This window comes from Rhinopithecus roxellana, chromosome 8 (assembly GCF_007565055.1).
Source record: "Rhinopithecus roxellana isolate Shanxi Qingling chromosome 8, ASM756505v1, whole genome shotgun sequence".
NCBI lineage: Eukaryota > Metazoa > Chordata > Mammalia > Primates > Cercopithecidae > Rhinopithecus > Rhinopithecus roxellana.
In genome coordinates, this window is record NC_044556.1 from 125,098,426 (window position 1) to 125,115,696 (window position 17,271).

General features: G+C 45.6%; 1 protein-coding gene across 5 annotated transcripts in view; it reads left to right on the forward strand.

The window, feature by feature from the left end:
- TNN (tenascin N) overlaps window positions 1-13,139 on the forward strand; it is a 73,647-nt gene extending 60,508 nt beyond the window's left edge. For 2 of the 5 annotated variants that reach the window (XM_030935785.1, XM_030935784.1), the window contains exons 16-18: window positions 258-425; window positions 7,821-7,984; window positions 10,393-11,265. In XM_030935785.1, coding sequence (XP_030791645.1) covers window positions 258-425; window positions 7,821-7,984; window positions 10,393-10,533 — 473 coding nt within the window. In that variant the 3' untranslated portion in view covers window positions 10,534-11,265. Of the gene's footprint in view, window positions 1-257; window positions 426-7,820; window positions 7,985-8,693; window positions 8,782-10,392; window positions 11,552-12,806 lie in introns of those variants that run through there. The other 3 variants (XM_030935781.1, XM_010367386.2, XM_030935782.1) reach the window with 3 other exon arrangements.
- Window positions 13,140-17,271: the final 4,132 nt, after the last annotated feature.

The following is a 17,271-nucleotide window of genomic DNA, read 5'->3' on the forward strand; positions in this document are numbered from 1 at the left end:
AGGGATGGAGCCAATGGAGGCAGATTCCTTCTGGGGTTACCCTGACCCCTCACTGCTTCCTTCCATAGAACATGGTCTCCACACTCCTTAGCGTGACTACGAGTCCCCGAAAGAGAAAGTGCTGAGACTGCCCCTTATTAGCAGAGAAGGTAAAGACTAAAGTGACTTTAGGTCCTGAAAGCCTCAGACGCACATGTTGAGTACTCAGTCGCACACATGGGTGGATTGGGTGTTGGAATTCCGTTTTTTATTTTTAGGACTTGACAAGCTACACAACCTCACCACCGGCACTCCAACGCGGTATGAGGTGAGAGTGGATTTACAGACTGCCAATGAATCCGCCTATGCTATATATGATTTCTTCCAAGTGGCCTCCAGCAAGGAGCGGTATAAGCTGACAGTTGGGAAATACAGAGGCACAGCAGGTGAGAAAAAATGTTTTCTTACTGCAAAGGTCTCTTGCTGTCTGTTGTATAAGGGTTGGTTTGCTGTATGCCACTGATCTGGGGGGTGGAATATTATTCTGTGGAGGTGAATTGTTCTCATTGACAGTGGAGGCCCTACTCTCTGCAGGGGGTCAGGAGTGAGCAAGCAGTTAAAGCAATCCTTGACCACCATAAAATTGGAAATTGTGTATGTTATATGTCACAACCCCCTCCCCCCCCGCCCAATAAAAACCCTCCTCTTGTGCTCCTCTTATTCAGGCTGTTGTACATTAGCTGATGAGCCCATATTCTGAACAATTTATTGATGCTTGTCAGTCTTTCATTCAGCTTTAGCAGTGTGGCTGTCATCTTTGCACAGTAGTGTGTGTGTGTGTGTGTGTGTGTGTGTGATTATTTGAGCCTTTGGTGGCACTTTGCTATAAAAACAGAACAATGAAAGTGATGATTCAAATAATAAGTATGGGTCTCATTAACTTAATTCAATTGTGACAACACAGAAATGAGCAGTTCAGTGGAAAGTAGGGGAACTTTTATCCTCTAGTAGCTGCTCATTGGGGCTAAGCCAGTTGCTGGTGTGTTTGGTTGTGAAGAAAAAGAACAAAATTAAGCAACATGACTGAAATGCTGGAATGATACCAGTAAATTAAATATTTTGTGTAAGAGGGGGAGGTGTGGTTATTGTTTTAATACTAATATTTTAAAAGCTGTATTTATGGTTTTTAAACCCTAACAAGTAAGTCTGTGTTTTGACATTTGCATGTTTTTGACTTTGGTGTATTTATAGAGGAATGTGTTACCAGCCAGATTGACTGACTGTATAAGACATGGCGGTCTCTCTCCTTAGACTTAAATGTAGATAGGTGAAAACAAAAGAAAGTAACTTTTGCAGACAGTCACATAAGGGTTAAGAAACATAAAGAGCTACAGGAGTGTGGAGAAGGTGGGCACACGGAGGATGAAACAACTGGAGGGAGTTGGATCTGCAAAACGGGGGTAACTTGAGTGGGAGGAAAGAGAGGGCTCTCCAGGCCTGGGGGCTTCGGGGTGAGTGGGAACTGAGTGGAGGAAAGAACGCTGGAGTTTATCTCACAGCCTTGCTGGACTTCTCAAGATTGTCTACTCAAGGAGCCCTGATGGCAGAAGACCGTGAACAGAACTTCTGAGTGTCTGGGGCCATGATCTGGGGTGGCCAACTGTGAATGCAAACCTTTCTTTGAGATCTTATAATTTCATTTAAACAATAGTCAAATGAATTTTGCATTTGTTCTTACTTCCCAGGGCCTATCTCAGAGCCTGGTACAGAGTAGGAGAGTTAAAAAATGAAATTGCTAGCAGGACTTTTCTATATACATAATCTTACGGATGTTTAGTATCTTACATAATAGTCCCTGAGACCCAAATAGGTTCCATAGGGGTGAATGAAAGTGTGAGTTTGGTGACATGGTGACATGGGAGGAGACAAAGAGGGAGGGGTAGGCACCTACCAGAGTATGAGGCATTTTGGCTACAGACATGAGGAAACTGTTCCAGGATTCTGAGTAGGGGTTGGGTGAGAAAAAGCATGCAAAGAATTATTTCAGGGAAAAGACAATCCTTGAAAAACAAGCATTGCAGCTAGAAGATCCCTGCTGCCTTTGGATACTGTCACTTCTGTCCTCAGTAGTCCTAGGTCTCCATGGGCTGGAGACAGGCTGTGCTACATGCACTTGAAGCATAACATAGTCATGTGTTGCTTAACGATAGGGATACATTCTGAGAACTGCATTGATAGGCATTTCATCATTGTGCAAACATGGAATTCACTTACACAGACGTAGATGGCAGAGCCTGCTATAGCCCTAGGTATATGGTGTAGCCTATTGCTACTAGGCTACAAACCTGTATGGCTTGTTACTAAATATTGTAGGCAATTGTAACACCATGGTAAATACTTATGGATCTAAATATATGTAAACATAGAAAAGGCACAGTGAGAATATGGTATAAAAGATAAAAAATGGTCAGTCTGTACAGAGTACTTACCATGAATGGAGCTTGCAGGACTGGAAGCTGCTCTGGGTGAGTCAGTGAGTGGTGAGCGAATGTGAAGGCCCAGGACATGACTGTACACTCCTGTCGAATTTAGAAACAGTGCCCATAGGCTACACTAAATGTATTTAAAAATATTCTTTCTTCGTTAGTAAAAACTAACCTTAGCTTATTGTAACTGTTTTACTTTATAAACTTTAACATGTTTTTCAATTTTTTGACTCTTTTGGAGTAACACTTCGCTTAAAACACAAGCACATTGTACAGCTGTACAAAAATATTTTATTTCTTTATGTTCGTATTCTGTAAGTTTTTTTTCTATTTAAACATTTTTTATTTTTATTTTTTACTTTTTAAACCTTTGTGTTAAAAACTAAAACACAAACACACACATTAGCCTAGGCCTGCACAGGGTCAGGATCATCAATATCACTGTTTTCCACCTCCACATCTTGTCCCGCTGGAAGGTCTTCAGGGGCAATAGCACACATGGAGCTGTCATCTCCTGTAATAACAATGCCTTCTTCTGGAATACGTCCCAAAGGACCTGTCTGAGGCTGTTTTACAGGATTTTTTTTTTTGATAAGTAGTCATACACTCTAAAATAACAATAAAAAGTGTAGTATTATTCACATAAACCAGTAACATAATTGTTTTATCATTATCAAGTATTATTTACTGTACATAATTATATGTGCAAGACTTTTGTATGACTGGTAGGTTTGTTTACACCAACATCACCACAAACACATGAGTGATGCATTGGTCTGTGACCTTACGACAGCTGTGATGTCACTGGGTAATTTTCAGGTTTATTGCGATCTTATGGGACCACTGTCGTATATGCAGCCCCTTGTTAACTGAAATGTTCTTATGCAGGGCATGACTGTATAAAACATGAAAGTCAGGTATAGAAAAAGACAGTTATAATACAATTGGGAAACATAGATGGACATTCATATGATTATGAGGATATTAACTGAATGAGAGGGGATTTAAAGATGCTCTTTTGTATGACTAAGCACACTGCCCATATCCTCCCACCCCATCTCTAAATGAGATCAGACTATGTTCCTGACAGCTTATTCCAGGTTCTTCCAACCCTCTGGTATAACAGAGTATACACATTCCAGTCTGTCCCAGAACCCTTGGGCCTCTTCAGTCAGCATGGAGTCCATCTGATCATTTCTTTGGTTTCCAGTACCCTGTTGTCTGCCCTTCATCATGGCCATCAGTTAGCCTCAGCTTTTCCTTCTCAGGTTAAAGAAGTCTACATAAGCTCCGAGTGTGGGACCCTCCCTGTACAAAATATGAAGTTGGGTGTTTTTCTTTGGCCCCTGTGCTCCACATCTCTCCCTGAAACCCAGTGCCCTCCCTGGCCTCCTGGTCATGAGCCTCACTCAGGCCTGTCCTCCAGGCTGCACATTTCCTTTCCCTTGGCCATTACCATTTGCCTTTTCTGAAGCCTGTGCTAAAATGATCCAGCAAATGAACTGATGGCAATGGGAAAGAGACTGAAAGGGAGTCAACATGTTTGGGAATTGTTTTAATTCTCCTCCCAGGTAATCTGCATGTTACCTGCAGTGAGGGGATAATTCCTGTTCTAAGGTTGTTCAGGCCAACAGTGCCAGCCAGTAGAGGATGTATTTTTTAATAGAATTTATTTTTTAATAGGAGACTTTCACACAGCATTTAGGCAGCGATCTAATCTTCCCATGTGTACTGTCATTCCCGCTTTTAAATTCTGAATTACAATGGTAGCATTAGTGAAGTCTTAACATTCCTTATGTACGCTGATCGTCTGTGAGGAGGGTTTCAGAATTTAGAAAGCTCCTGGCTACTCATGTCTTGAGTGCTGAGGCACTGTTTAGAGGACATGGCGTTCAAATGGAAGGTGAACATTTTGATACCTCCCTGCACGCACCAGCTCTCCCCAGCCTCTATCATCATTTTAGCTCTGATTAGAACTGACATGCATGCAGCCTGGCAGGAATGTGTGGCTTAAGGCTGAGACTGTCCAGGTGGGCCCTCAACTTTTGACTTCCACTCAAGTCTTATCAGAAAGCCCATTTTCCCTTCATGAAGCAAATTCCAGCAAGGTAATGATGTGTAAATTTAGTTCCTGATTCTGAGTCTTTGAGTGGGGGCGGGGAGCATCTTATGAGCTCCACCTTTAAGATGCTATTCATCTATTTAGAAATCATAATGAAAACATAAAGAGCTAGGCATTCAGAATGGTGCAGAATGAATTCTAGGGCTAACCAATTATTTACAGCTGATTTCAAGTCCCACCTGCATGGGCCACAGTGGGAGCACAACCAGGGATGGGTCCCACCCTGGGGGCACTTGGAAATGTGACTGGGGAGCTCTGGAAACATTTAGTGGGTTGGGGCCAGGGATGGATTTTTAAATGCTGGCACTTGAAAAATAATAATAAAAAAAATGGGTACATGGACAAAAGGGAAAGCTAGAAATGGCACAAATCATTTGTAATCATCCTTTCTTAATCCTGAAATAAAAGACATTCAAGGTTCAGACACACAGTACTGTGTCTGTGTGTGACTGACAGAGGATGTGATGTTAATGGCTTCTTCTGATCTTTGAAGATGCAGCTGCCTGGGCCATCTTTCCCATCCTGGTGAATCCTAGAGGGGGAGAGTGGGTCTCAGAGGGACATCTTGATGAGATGGATGGTGACCAGCTTGATCCCCTCTGAGTTTGGGTGCAGACCCTTCATGGGCCTGCCACGAACCCCTCCAGTCCTCATTCTCACTCTCTACACTCTGAACATTAGGATGGCTTCAGTTTCTAAAAGGTAGAAAATCCTTCTGCAGAAAAAGATCTCCCACATTTGGGTGAACACTTGCTTTACATTTCTTTATCCCAGTGCCCAGATTTAGATAATCACAAACATGTCTTTAAGAGAGCCTCCGCACAGATTCTTAGAAAGCGGCCCTGGGAACCTTCTATGTAAATTGGGTAAGCTGTGCTCATTTAAAGAAGGTTACTAAGGGAGACACTGCACATTATTTCAAGCTGTGGGTAACTTTCTGTAGGAAGTCTGGAGGGAGGAGGAAATGTGTATGACTAGCATGACAATATAACTTTCTTGGACTGGAGAAAACTACTGGAGACAGACCCATCTGCTGTGTCTGCGTGGAAGTGGCCTCTGTGGCCTGGGAATTCTCATGCTTTTTCTGGGTGAGGTATAAGTGAGCTGCTGGTGAGATTGCAGACTTGGAGGGGCAAATTAGGACCTTCCCTTTTAACATATACTACCAACTCTGCATATTCACCCAACTCACTGCAAAAACGTTTTTGAGAGCAAGGACCTCCTCATTTTTGTGTTCACAGAGCCAAGCATGTGCTGCTCCATAGCAGGTGTTCAGAAAATGTTCCCTAAAATCAAATGAGTGAAGTTGTAGAACAGAGGTTCTCACACTGTACTGCGTCAGATCATCTGAAGGGCTTATCAAGGTATAGATTGCCAGGGCCCACCCTGTAGTTTCCTGTTCTGTAGGTCTGGGCTGGGGCCAAATAATTTGCATTTTTCTTTTCTTTTCTCCTTTTTTTTTTTTTTTTTCTTTTTTTGAGATGGAGTCTCGCTCTGTCACCCAGGCCAGAGTGTGGTGGCATGGTCTCGGCTCACTGCAACCTCCACCTCCCGGGTTCAAGTGATTCTTCTGCCTCAGCCTCCAGAGTAGCTGGGACTACAGGCATGCACCACCACACCCGGCTAATTTTTGTATTTTTAGTAGAGACAGCGTTTCACCATATTGGCCAGGCTGGTCTCCAACTCCTGACCTTGGGATGGGCCTGCCTCGGCCTTGCAGGGATTACAAAGTGCTGGGATTACAGGTGTGAGTCACTGTGCCTGGCCAATTTGCATTTCTAACAAGTTCCCAGGGGATGTGGACGCTGCTGGTCTGGGAACCCCACTTGAACAACCGTTGATAGATGAAGCCCCCCAGTGAAACAAGGAAGCCATAGGTGGATTGGTGTGTCAGAAAGAACCCTGGACATGGAATCTCAGGACAGAGATTTGAGTCCCAGCTCTGCTGTTTGTGGACTGTGGGACCTTAATAAGTTCCTAGAGTCAAACCTTTTTGAATTTGTTTCCTCATGGGACCAAGAGCTGCCCTGCCCACCTCACAGGTTTGCTGTGAGAGTGAAATGAGAATGCACATGTGAAGAAGACTGCGAAACTCAGAGCTGAGATACAAATGTAAGAATCCTTATTGCAGGAACAAAGCTTGATGAAGCTTGTGATTGATGTGGGCCCTTATTGCCTTTTATGAGCAGGAAAAGGAAGTTTATAAAAGGATGACAGATATGATAGGGAAACAGGAGACACACAAGCAAAATAATTAAAGCAGTTTTCCGGATGGGATGTAATGAAGGACTGAATTGTACATGTGTCTCCAGAAGGGCTCTGGAAGTTCAGGGATGTTTGTGTGTAGGGGTGTGTGTGTGTGTGTGCGTGTGTTTGTGTGTGTGTTAGGAGGGTGCATGGGAGGACCAACAAGGAGAATCTTCCTTACAAGTGGGCCTGAGCTAGGCTTTGAAGGATGGTTAGGATTTGGACAGATGAGGGCAGAGAGAAATCCCCTGGAAGGTGGGCTGGTCCATACTGGAGGGTGCGTGGTGGAGATGGTGGGATGCAAGATTGTGCACAGGGCACAGCCAACCTACAGGCCTGCAAGGCACGGAAGAGGAATTCACCTCCTTGTGGTACGAAGTAGACTGTTAGGCCTGAGGTGATGAAAATGGACGTCTAAACTCCAGAGGGGCTGGCAGGCAAGAAGCCAGAGAGAAGGCTGTTTTGTTAACACAGACCCAGGATGAGAGAAGGCCGAGGGTGGGTGTCATGGGAGCAGAGACGTAGGGGTGTATGTGAGTGATCTGCAGGAGGGAGGGCTTGAGAAAGGGTATGAAGGGATTGTCAAACATGGCTCCAGGTTCCAGGTCTGGGTGGTGGGGAGAAGAGTGGACCCAAGGCAGAGGGGGGAGAGTGGAGAGTGGTGCTCTTGTGTGTGGCGTGGTCAGGGACTTGGGGAGAGTTGTTATGTTTGGATGTTTGATCTGACTGTGGAGCTTCCAAGTAAAAACGCTATGAGGACTGTTGGAGAAACAGGCCTGAAGTTGGGGTACAGGCCAGGAAAAAGAGCCTGTTCACATGTGTCATGTTCCCATTTGGGCTGTTTTGAGAGAGCAATGACTACCTGTGACGTGACTAGCTGCATCCTTGGCATTTTCATGCCTAGATATCTTCCTGCTGGGTCCTCTTTTGATCATCTCCTTGGTGGCTAACCCTGGGCTCTCACCTCTGTCTCTTCTCTTCTGCAGGGGATGCTCTTACTTACCACAATGGATGGAAGTTTACAACTTTTGACAGAGACAACGATATTGCACTCAGCAACTGTGCCCTGACACATCATGGTGGCTGGTGGTATAAGAACTGCCACTTGGCCAACCCCAATGGCAGATATGGGGAGACCAAGCACAGTGAGGTAGGTGACAGGTGAATGTCTTTTCTGTCCCAGGGTGTGCCCACATTCAGCTTCCAAAGGGACACCCTCCAGGCCAGTCTGGCAGCCCCTCTCCTTCTGAAGCTTCCAGTCAAAGCAGTAGAGCTTCTCCTCCAGGCTCCATGGCCTTGAGGTTGTGGCCTCCCCTTCCTGATGGCCACGGCCCTCTTGTTTTGCATTCCCAGTGCTGCACACTTGCCTAGGGGCAGGTGCAGAGAAAGCTTGGGCTGCCCACTGCCATGTAATGACAGATGATGTGCTCCACACACTGTCTCATTTCACTAGTTCACACATGGACACTGTCAGCTCCGGCTGCTCTAGCAAAATACCACAGACCAGGTGGCTTCAACAATAGACATTTATTTCTCACAGTTCTGGAGGCTGGGAAGTCCAAGATCAGGGTGCTGGCAGATTTGGTTCTTGTTGGTGGACCTTGCTGGCTTGTGGATGGTTGACTGTGGCTGTGCGTCCTCATATGGTGGACAGAAAGGAGCTCTGATCTCTGCTTCATATAGGGGCATGTGTACCATCATGGGGGCTCCACCTCATGGTCTCATGTAAACCTTATTACCTCCCAGAGGCCCCCTCTACATACCATCATGTTGGTAGGGGGTGGTTAGGGCTTTACTACATGAATTTTGAAGAGATGTAAACATTCAGTTTATAACAAACACTGCCTACTTTTTTCTAGTTTTTCTCCTAGTTGAACAAGAGCTATTTCTTTTGGCCGAGCACGGTGGTTCATGCCTGTAATCCCAGCACTCTGGGAGGCTAAGGTGGGCTGATTGCTTGAGCTCAGGAATTTGAGACCAGCCTGGGTATCATCGTGAAACCCCATCTCTACAAAAGGTATAGAAATTAGCTGGGCATCATGGTGTGCACTTGTAGTCCCAGCTTCTAGGGAGGCTGAGATGGGAAGATCACTTGAGCCTGGGAGGTTGAGACTGCAGTGAGACATGATGAAGCCACTGCACTCCAGCCCAGGTGGCAGAACAAGACCCTGTCTCAAAAAAAAAAAAAAAAAAAAAAAAAAAAAAAACTGTTTGTCTCAAGTCCTTTGATCACCACGAAAACAGTATTTTGTGCCTTAGGTCAGACCTACTCTTGGGTTCACTTCACCCAAAGCCTGCCCAGTCTCTCCACATTGGAAGTGTGTACCCAGGGCCCAGGGGTCCAGGAGGGGTCCTCTCCCCACATTGCTCTGAAACTGTCCCACCTGCTATTTCTCAAGCCTCCTCTGCTCCAGTGCATCATCCTGACTCTTTGACAGCTGCAGGGCACTTCCTGCCTGCTCCCTCACAGTTTCTTGAAAATTGCATCTTTGTCTCTGCTCATCATTAATCCTCTCCCCTCCACAAACCCTGAGTCCCCATCCTAGGTTTCTAATTTCCCATCCACAGCCCTGATCCTAAGCCTCCAGGAAGCCACCTCTTCAGAACTCACCTTGTACCAATATTACTGTAAATATTAGCACATCCAAAGTCCAGGTACATTTTGATTACTTTGGCTCTGACCAGGCTGCAGGGACTTCCAATCTTTATGTGATTTTTCAAAGGGAAGAAGAAATTTGCCCCCAGGGAAGCTGGGGAAGGTTGGCCCATGAATCATGGTGGCAGCGTGTGGGCTGACTCAGGGAAGCCTGGGATAGGAGATCAAATATTGGAAATGAGCAACCAGGATGCCCTGAACCATCCCATATTTGCTAATAAAAGACATTCATCTGGTTAATGCGCTTTTCACAGTCTGCAAGGCATTTAGCTTCTTGTTTATTATTTACCTCACAAATTAAAATACATAAAATTGGTCACTTGGGCTTTTTATTGGCCAGGTTGCAAGGTTATTAAGTGAATTAAATATTATTGCACTCACCAGTCAAAAGACATAAAATGAAATTTAGTGTTCAGCAGGCTATTTGTTACTCCAGAGCTAGTATCTAAACAGCCTAAATTGAAAATGATTTTACACAATTGGCCAATTAATATGTTTATTTTTGCCTTTAATTTTTTGGAAAGGAAAAGGGAGAAGCAAAGATAATTTGCCCGTTGCCGGCCCGGTTGACCCCTGTGTTGTCTTTGTGGCTGCTCTGGCCTCACCCACCTCCTGGGCTCACACCCCCTTGCTCCCACCGTAGAGACCGCCAGCTTCCAAATCGTCCAAGTCCTCAACCAGTCTAACCCCAGCTGCCCAGCAGAGGGCGCATGTGTTTGGCTCCTGCCCTCCCTTCCCTTATCATCCCTGTCTCTTTCCCCTGAGCAGAGAGGGAGTGGTTTCACTGGTAAATAATTAATTCCTTTGTACCATAACCCACCCTGCCCTCCTCCCAAGAGCCTCTTCTTGATGTGGCTTTATTTATTTATTTATTTATTTATTTATTTATTTATTTTATGTAGGGGGTGAACTGGGAACCTTGGAAAGGACATGAATTCTCCATTCCTTACGTGGAGTTGAAAATCCGCCCTCATGGCTACAGCAAGGAGCCTGTCCTGGGCAGAAAGAAGCGGACGCTGGGAGGAAGGCTGCGAACGTTCTGATGGCCCATGTGAGCAGTCCTCGCCGGAGACACCACCAGCTATGGGAGCTTGGGGCGGGGTGGGTAGTCGTGACTGGAGTCTGGGAGTGCTCAGAGCCTCTGGGTTCTGGAATCGCCTGATAACCCAGAGAACAAATCATGTCACCAAGCTTCAAGCCATGGAGGTTCCTTCCCTCTCACCTGCACTTTTGCCCGTCTTTATGAGGGTCTTGAAAATCAAAACAGTAGTTACACAGTATGCGTAGGAAAGACAGTACTGGAACGGCAAGGTTTCTCAGCTTATCTTCGGCAACAAATATACTGGATTAGGGCAAGAGAAGGAATCACCCAGCACTTCACCAATTGGAAATCTCTGGAAATTTACATTTATGTATTTAAAGCTCTGCTAATGCAAATCTTTTCCCTGGAAAGAAGCATAGAGGAGGGGTTCTCATGACCCAGGGGTTGGGGCTGAGGCAACCGGACGTTTGTCAACTCCTTTCCCACTGGGTTTTTAGGAAAACAGTGTGAACCTCCCCCTTTTAATTTCCGGTGTTATGAGGAAGAATAAAGGGAATAAAAGGGGCTAAGATGGGCTCACGTTTAGCTAAGTTCTGACTAGTATCCAGCATGCTGGAGACCAAAGCTGCCGCCTTACTGCTATTTTTAAACGCCCTCTTTTCAGTCATTTGCATAATTGCACCCATCGAACTGCATATGTTGTGAATAAATTCTCACTCATTTCAACTTTGAATAATTTGACTCTCTTGATAATTGATTCCTCCCAAAGACTCTTCTGCAACTCCCGTTCATGCCTACCAGGCTTCAGACTCTCTCTTTTCCCCGCCCCACACTATTGGAGCCCTGGGTTTTCTGGGAGTGCTCAGCACCGTGAGTCTTACTGTTTGATCAAGCAGTTGGCAAGATCAGATCCTTTTTGCTTATTTTCTATCATTTTGGAGGGTTTTCTGTAGCAAAGTAAGTGATCAATGAAGTAACTTAAATTCCTATTGAAGAAAAAAATAATAAACCCCTTGATTAAAAAAAAAAATTGCCTTGTGTTATTTCCCCCCACATAAGTGCCCTTGAATTCTAAATTGAACCTAAGTGCAAGTGAAGGTACAATTTGTGCATTGTAATGGAATTTGGTTGCCTGTGGACTCTGATTTGCATGATGGGAAATAATGGTATTTAGAATACAGAAGTGAGTGAATGGGAAGGAAGGCAATGCCCTGAAAGCTGCCATACCCCTCCAGGACAAGGGTGTAGTCTATTGCCTAGGTGTCTCCACGTTTTAACCTCTGGGTAACTGTCAAACCATACTCCTGAAACCGTGTCTGTCAACCTTTAAAGTCTTCAGCACCCACTCTGTTGCCTTCCTCCCCCAGACACACACATTGAGCAGTGCCATGGTGACTGCTTGCTCTGACAATGAGTGGTCTCAGTGAAATACAGTTTTAGTGTTGATGCTGACAATGAAAAAATGTACCTGCATGTTATTAATTGATTCAACAAGAGTTTATTAAGTGTTTGTCTGCTTTGTATCAGGCAGCGTGCCTGGGGAAACAGAGGTGAGCAAGATAGACACTATCCTTGTATTAATGGAGCTTGTGTGCTGTCATTCATTCATTTGTTTACATTCACTCATTCAACAAATAGAGATGAAGCCCTATTATGTGCCAAGTTCCATTCTAAGCATTGGTGTTAATCAAGGACATAACATCATAATCCCGTCCTTGTGCTAATATTCTCGTGGTGGAGGCTGACATTAAACAACAAATAAATGTGTCGTTACGGCTGGGCGTGGTGGCTCATGCCTGTAATCCCAGCACTTTGGGATGCCTCGGTGGGCGGATCACCTGAGGTTGGCAGTTTGAGACCAGCCTGACCAACATGGAGAAACCCCATCTCTACTAAAAATACAAAATTAGCCGGGCGTGGTGGCACATGCCTGTAATCCCAGCTACTAGGGAGGCTGAAGCAGGAGAATCACTTGAACTTGGGAGGCAGAGGTTGTGGTGAGCCGAGATCGCGCCATTGCACTCCAGCCTGGGCAACAAGAGTGAAACTCCATCCAAAAAGGAAAAAAAATGTGTAGTTACAAGGAGTAGGAAGTGTCATGAAAGAAAAAGTAGGATGAGAAGATGAGGGTGTTGCATGGTGTTGGACTATGAAGCCTCTCTGAGGAGGAGATGTTTACAGAGATTGACCAGATTTCTCCTAGTCTTGATCTAGCTTTGTCAGGGCCTAAGCCTGAGCTAATTTCCTTGTCTGTCTTTTTTTGTTTTTGAATAGGGTCTCCCTCTGTCATGCAGGCTGCTGTGTGTAGTCACATGACCAAGACTCACTGCAAGCTTTGAACTCCTGGGATCCAGCAATCCTTCCGCCTCAGCCTCCTGAGTAGCTGGGACTACAGGCACATGCTACTGTGCCCAGTTAATTTTTTAACTTTTTTGTAGAGATGGAGTCTTGCTATCTTACCCAGGCTGGTCTCCTCATCTGTCTTAAAGGTCTGTCTGCACAACTTGCCAGTTCCAAGTCTTCTCCTCAAATTCTCTTCTTTTAAAAACATTTTTTTAGTTTTTTATGGTTTTATTTAATAGAAATGGAGTCTCACTGTCACCCAGGCTGTGTGAGGAAAGCAGTGTAAATCTCTCCCTTTTAATTTCTGGTGTTGTAAGGAAGAATAAAGGGAATTTTTAAAAAGGCGAGTGGTCATAGCTCATTGTAACCTTGAATTCCTGGAATCAAGCAATCCTCCCACCTCAGCCTCCCAAGTAGCTGGGACTGCAGGTGAGTGCCACCATGCCCAACTATACGTCTATATCTATATCTATATCTATATCTATATCTATATCTATATCTATCTATATCTGTCTCTATAGATATATAGCAGCTCTCGCTATGTTGCCCAGGCTGGTCTTGAACTCCTGGCTTCAAATGATCCTCCAGCTTCGACTCGGGAAGTTGCTGGGACTTTAGGTGCTAGCCGCCGCACCTGGCTGGAATTCCCTTCTGCTGTTCCATGATCCTGTTTGCATGTAGGGTACTCAACTTCGTGATTCCGAAGCTTTGGGCTCATCACAGTGGTCCAGGCTTTTTAGAAAACTGCCTCCTTTGCAAAATGGATCAAATCCCAGAGATCAACTTTGCGCCAAGGATGGTGGTTGTTGGCAATCCTTCTCAACTTTGAACATGCTTGTTAACACAGGGATTATGGGGTCCCTTCCCCAGACATTCTAGTTAAGTGGGTCTGGGCTGAGGGCTGCTGCTGGAGTGGTGTCCACTCTGAGTAGCTCTGGCGTGAGGGAGCTGCTGGTGGTCTTTTTGCTTTGGAGGAGTCTGTGATGGTAGCAAATTACAAAATGCACACCCCTGTGTTCATTGACCCCAGGGTTTCTCCACCACTGGCCAAGAGGAGGACTTTTGGGAAACAGGAGCTATTTCTTACATTGTTTTGCCTGTAGGACCCATGGTGCACAAAGGAGCGGGTGACGAAAACCTCAGCTGACCTTTCAAAGGTTCTGCTGGGGACCAGGAAGGAAGTTGGGAGAAACTCATTTTCAAGGGGACTTTGTCTGACTGGGGAGAACATTCCAACTGGAAACTTCCATGCCTAACCTCATTTTGACGTGACCAGTGCTCACAACTTCCCATCTGGTAGCTGAATATGGGCCCGTGGAATGAGTTTCTGGATAGACCTGCTTTTTAGAGAGAGTCCATTTTCTTAGAACCAGGTGAAACCTTATGAGCCATCAAGGTTTTGAAGCTTAATAGGAACGATTTCTACCCTTTAGGACAAACTAAAGCAAACAAAAGCTCTCATAGAAGGGACAGGCTGCAAGCCAGGCACTAGGGTAGATGCAAAGACAGAAGTCTTGGTAAAGTTTCCAAAGTGTTGCCTTTTATGCAGGACACGAGCAAGACAGTGATGAACAGAACACGAATGCAGCCCTCCAGCAGCTCTTGGAGTGGTGGCAGAGGCAGCCGTGGAAACAAACTGGGGAGAGTGAATCCACAGGGAGGTGGACTGAACACTGTGGGCAGAGTCAGGGTGACTCATCGTGCCAGGGGTGCCAAGGGAGAGAGCTTCACGGGGATGTGATGTCGGCTTTAAGTCTGGAAGGATGAGTTCCGGGGGGTGGAAACCAGAGGCCCAAGGGGGTGGGGCCCATCGGGTACAGGAAACTTGGCAACAAGGAAGAGAAAGTGTGGAGTGTGGCGTGTCTGAGGGGGGCAAAGTGGTTTCTTACTGGGGTGAGGAGAGCTTGGTGGGGAGACAGGCTGGTGAGATGGGTGGGGATTCTTCCTTTGCCAGGCCAGTACTGTGGTTCTCAGTGCCCACTGCCTGTCAGTGGGGGGGCCTCCATGGGTACAGAAGCTCGCCTCCCCTCCGCAGGCTCTGCTCCAGTGGGTCTCAGGTGAGTTCTGTGCACCTGAGCTTCCTAAAGTGCCCCCAAGGATTCCAACATAGACCACGGTTGAGAGCCACTGCTCAGACGAAAGCATGTGGAGAGTGGGGAACACACAGGTTTTTAAACCTCAGAGTGACAAGGTCAGATGCATATTTTGGAGATATCAGTCTGGTGATAGGATAGAGAACAGGGCTGGGGGTGTTGAGGGAAGTTTTGGAGGAAGGATAAGGACGCACAGGCAAGTTGAGTGCTACTGTGATAGTTCAGGCAAGTGGTCATAACTTCCTTGGCCTGTGGCAGAAGTGGTGAGAAGGGGAGGAGGGCCTAGGTTGGTGAGATATCCAGGAAGAAGGAATGGGGGGCTTGGAGGAGGATGGGTGGTACAGACAAGAGATGGGTCTTTTCATGTCAGAGCTTAGAACTGGTTGTTCCTGACAGTGGCTTCCTCTGGGAATAGGGCCCCAGAGTTTAATGTTTGTCAAATGAGATCAAAAGCTCTGCGTTCAAAATTTGAATTCTCAGGGATTTCAAGATGATTAAAGCCAGGAAATGCTGAACGAGCTGAGGAGAAAGATAGAAAATGCCTCCAGAAATTGTGATCACGGAAGGAAAAAGGCCAGGTGTGGTGTGTGAAGAGATGTGGACAGGGAACATGCAGATGAAGGGATGGCGTGGCAGAAGGAAAAACAAGTATAACAGCGAGAAACTCTTGGTGAAATTTAGCCAGCTGATGGAAAAGGCCCTCCACTAATCCCAGCTACTGGGGAGGCTGATGCGGGAGAAGGCTTGAACCCAGGAGGCAGAGGTTGCAGTGAGCTGAGATTGAGCCATTGCACTCCAGTCTGGGCAACCAGAGCGAAACTCCGTCTCAAAAAAAAAATAAAAATTATAAGTCATTACCTCAAGCTCATCGCTAGGGTGGTGGAGGGGATCAGGAGAGAGTTCATGTCAATACGGAGCTGATCAATACCGTTGGGACGGTATTGTGCAGCTTAGCGCAAGAGGCTTGCTATATTCAGCATGGCCAGGAGATGGCAGTGTTGTGCTGTCGGGAGCCTCTCATTTCAGCGCCACTTCTCTCTTCTATAAAGAGGAGGTCTGGGGGCTAGGTCCCCACTTTTCTCTTTTCCTGGGTGATGCTATCTGGAGAGTCAATCGGTGAGGTACAGCTTAGCATTGGGCCTGCACTTGGTGGTTTCTAGGCAGGGTTCTTGCTGGACTAATGCGCAAAAAATAACTGCCAACAACCTTGAGGAGATTGCCTGGTGAGATTGGACTATCCCCAGACCCGGCGTAGTGGGCTACTGGGGAGGAAAGGCGGATGGAGGTTGTCGGCCTGATGAAAGGTGAAGGGGAGCACCCCTGGGAGGGATTTCAGGCAGCTCCTAATTTGCAAATGAATTCACTTCTCCAATTCCTTCTGTAAGTTGGCTGTTTCTGTGGGTGAAATGATTTGAGTTCCAATTCTAATACTATATAAAGAAGGTAGGTTCTCAGGTTAGCCCATAAAACTCTGTTTACTCTACAACATAGATGAGTTGCTGTGTATATATAATGAAAAATAGAAAAGAATAGTATTGTGGTACTGTAATTTAAATAAAAGAAAGAAACAAAATGGAATGGAAACAGTTCTTTATTTTGGTGAGTGAAGAAAGTTAGGTTTAATTAGAGAAGGAGAAAGAGGCAGATGAGGCTTGCTGTGTGACATATAAAGGAGACATTTGGGCACTTTCAAGGCTTATGGGCAGGCCCTTGATTGTGTTCTGTAAGTTTCCAACGCAAGGGAGATGCGTCTACAAGTTCAACAGTCTTTTAAGAGCCAGGATCAGATTGACCTGGATCTCGATGCCTGATATGCAGAAGGAACACTGGGGTAGGAGTCTGAAGGCGTGGGTTTCTATTCCAGTTTTGGGTAAACTGGCTTACCTTCTCTGAGCCTTGTTTTCTTCACTTATAAAGCGAGAATCAGGTGAAATAATTAAAGTGGTTTTTATGTATGAAGGCACTCTGGAATGGTAGAATAGTGGGCTCGGATTTTCAGTCTTCATATTTTCATTTAAATCTTTTTCTCTTTTTTCCTTTTGATGGAGATGTCTCTTTAGCAGCTCTAAAGCATATTTGCTATGAACAGTCACCAACAGGATTATTATGGGTTGCAAATGGAAGAAAGAGAAAGGGAAGAGTAAAAGAGAAAGGTTCATAAAGGTTAGTGAAAATCTGTGTACATTGCAGAAAGAGTTTCCTCTGGAGATGATATTAACTGAGGCTGTAGTGGAAGTCCGGAGCAGAGGATGCCGGAGGAGCACTAGCCCTCCAAGGAAGTCGAGAGCAGAGGACGCGTGGAG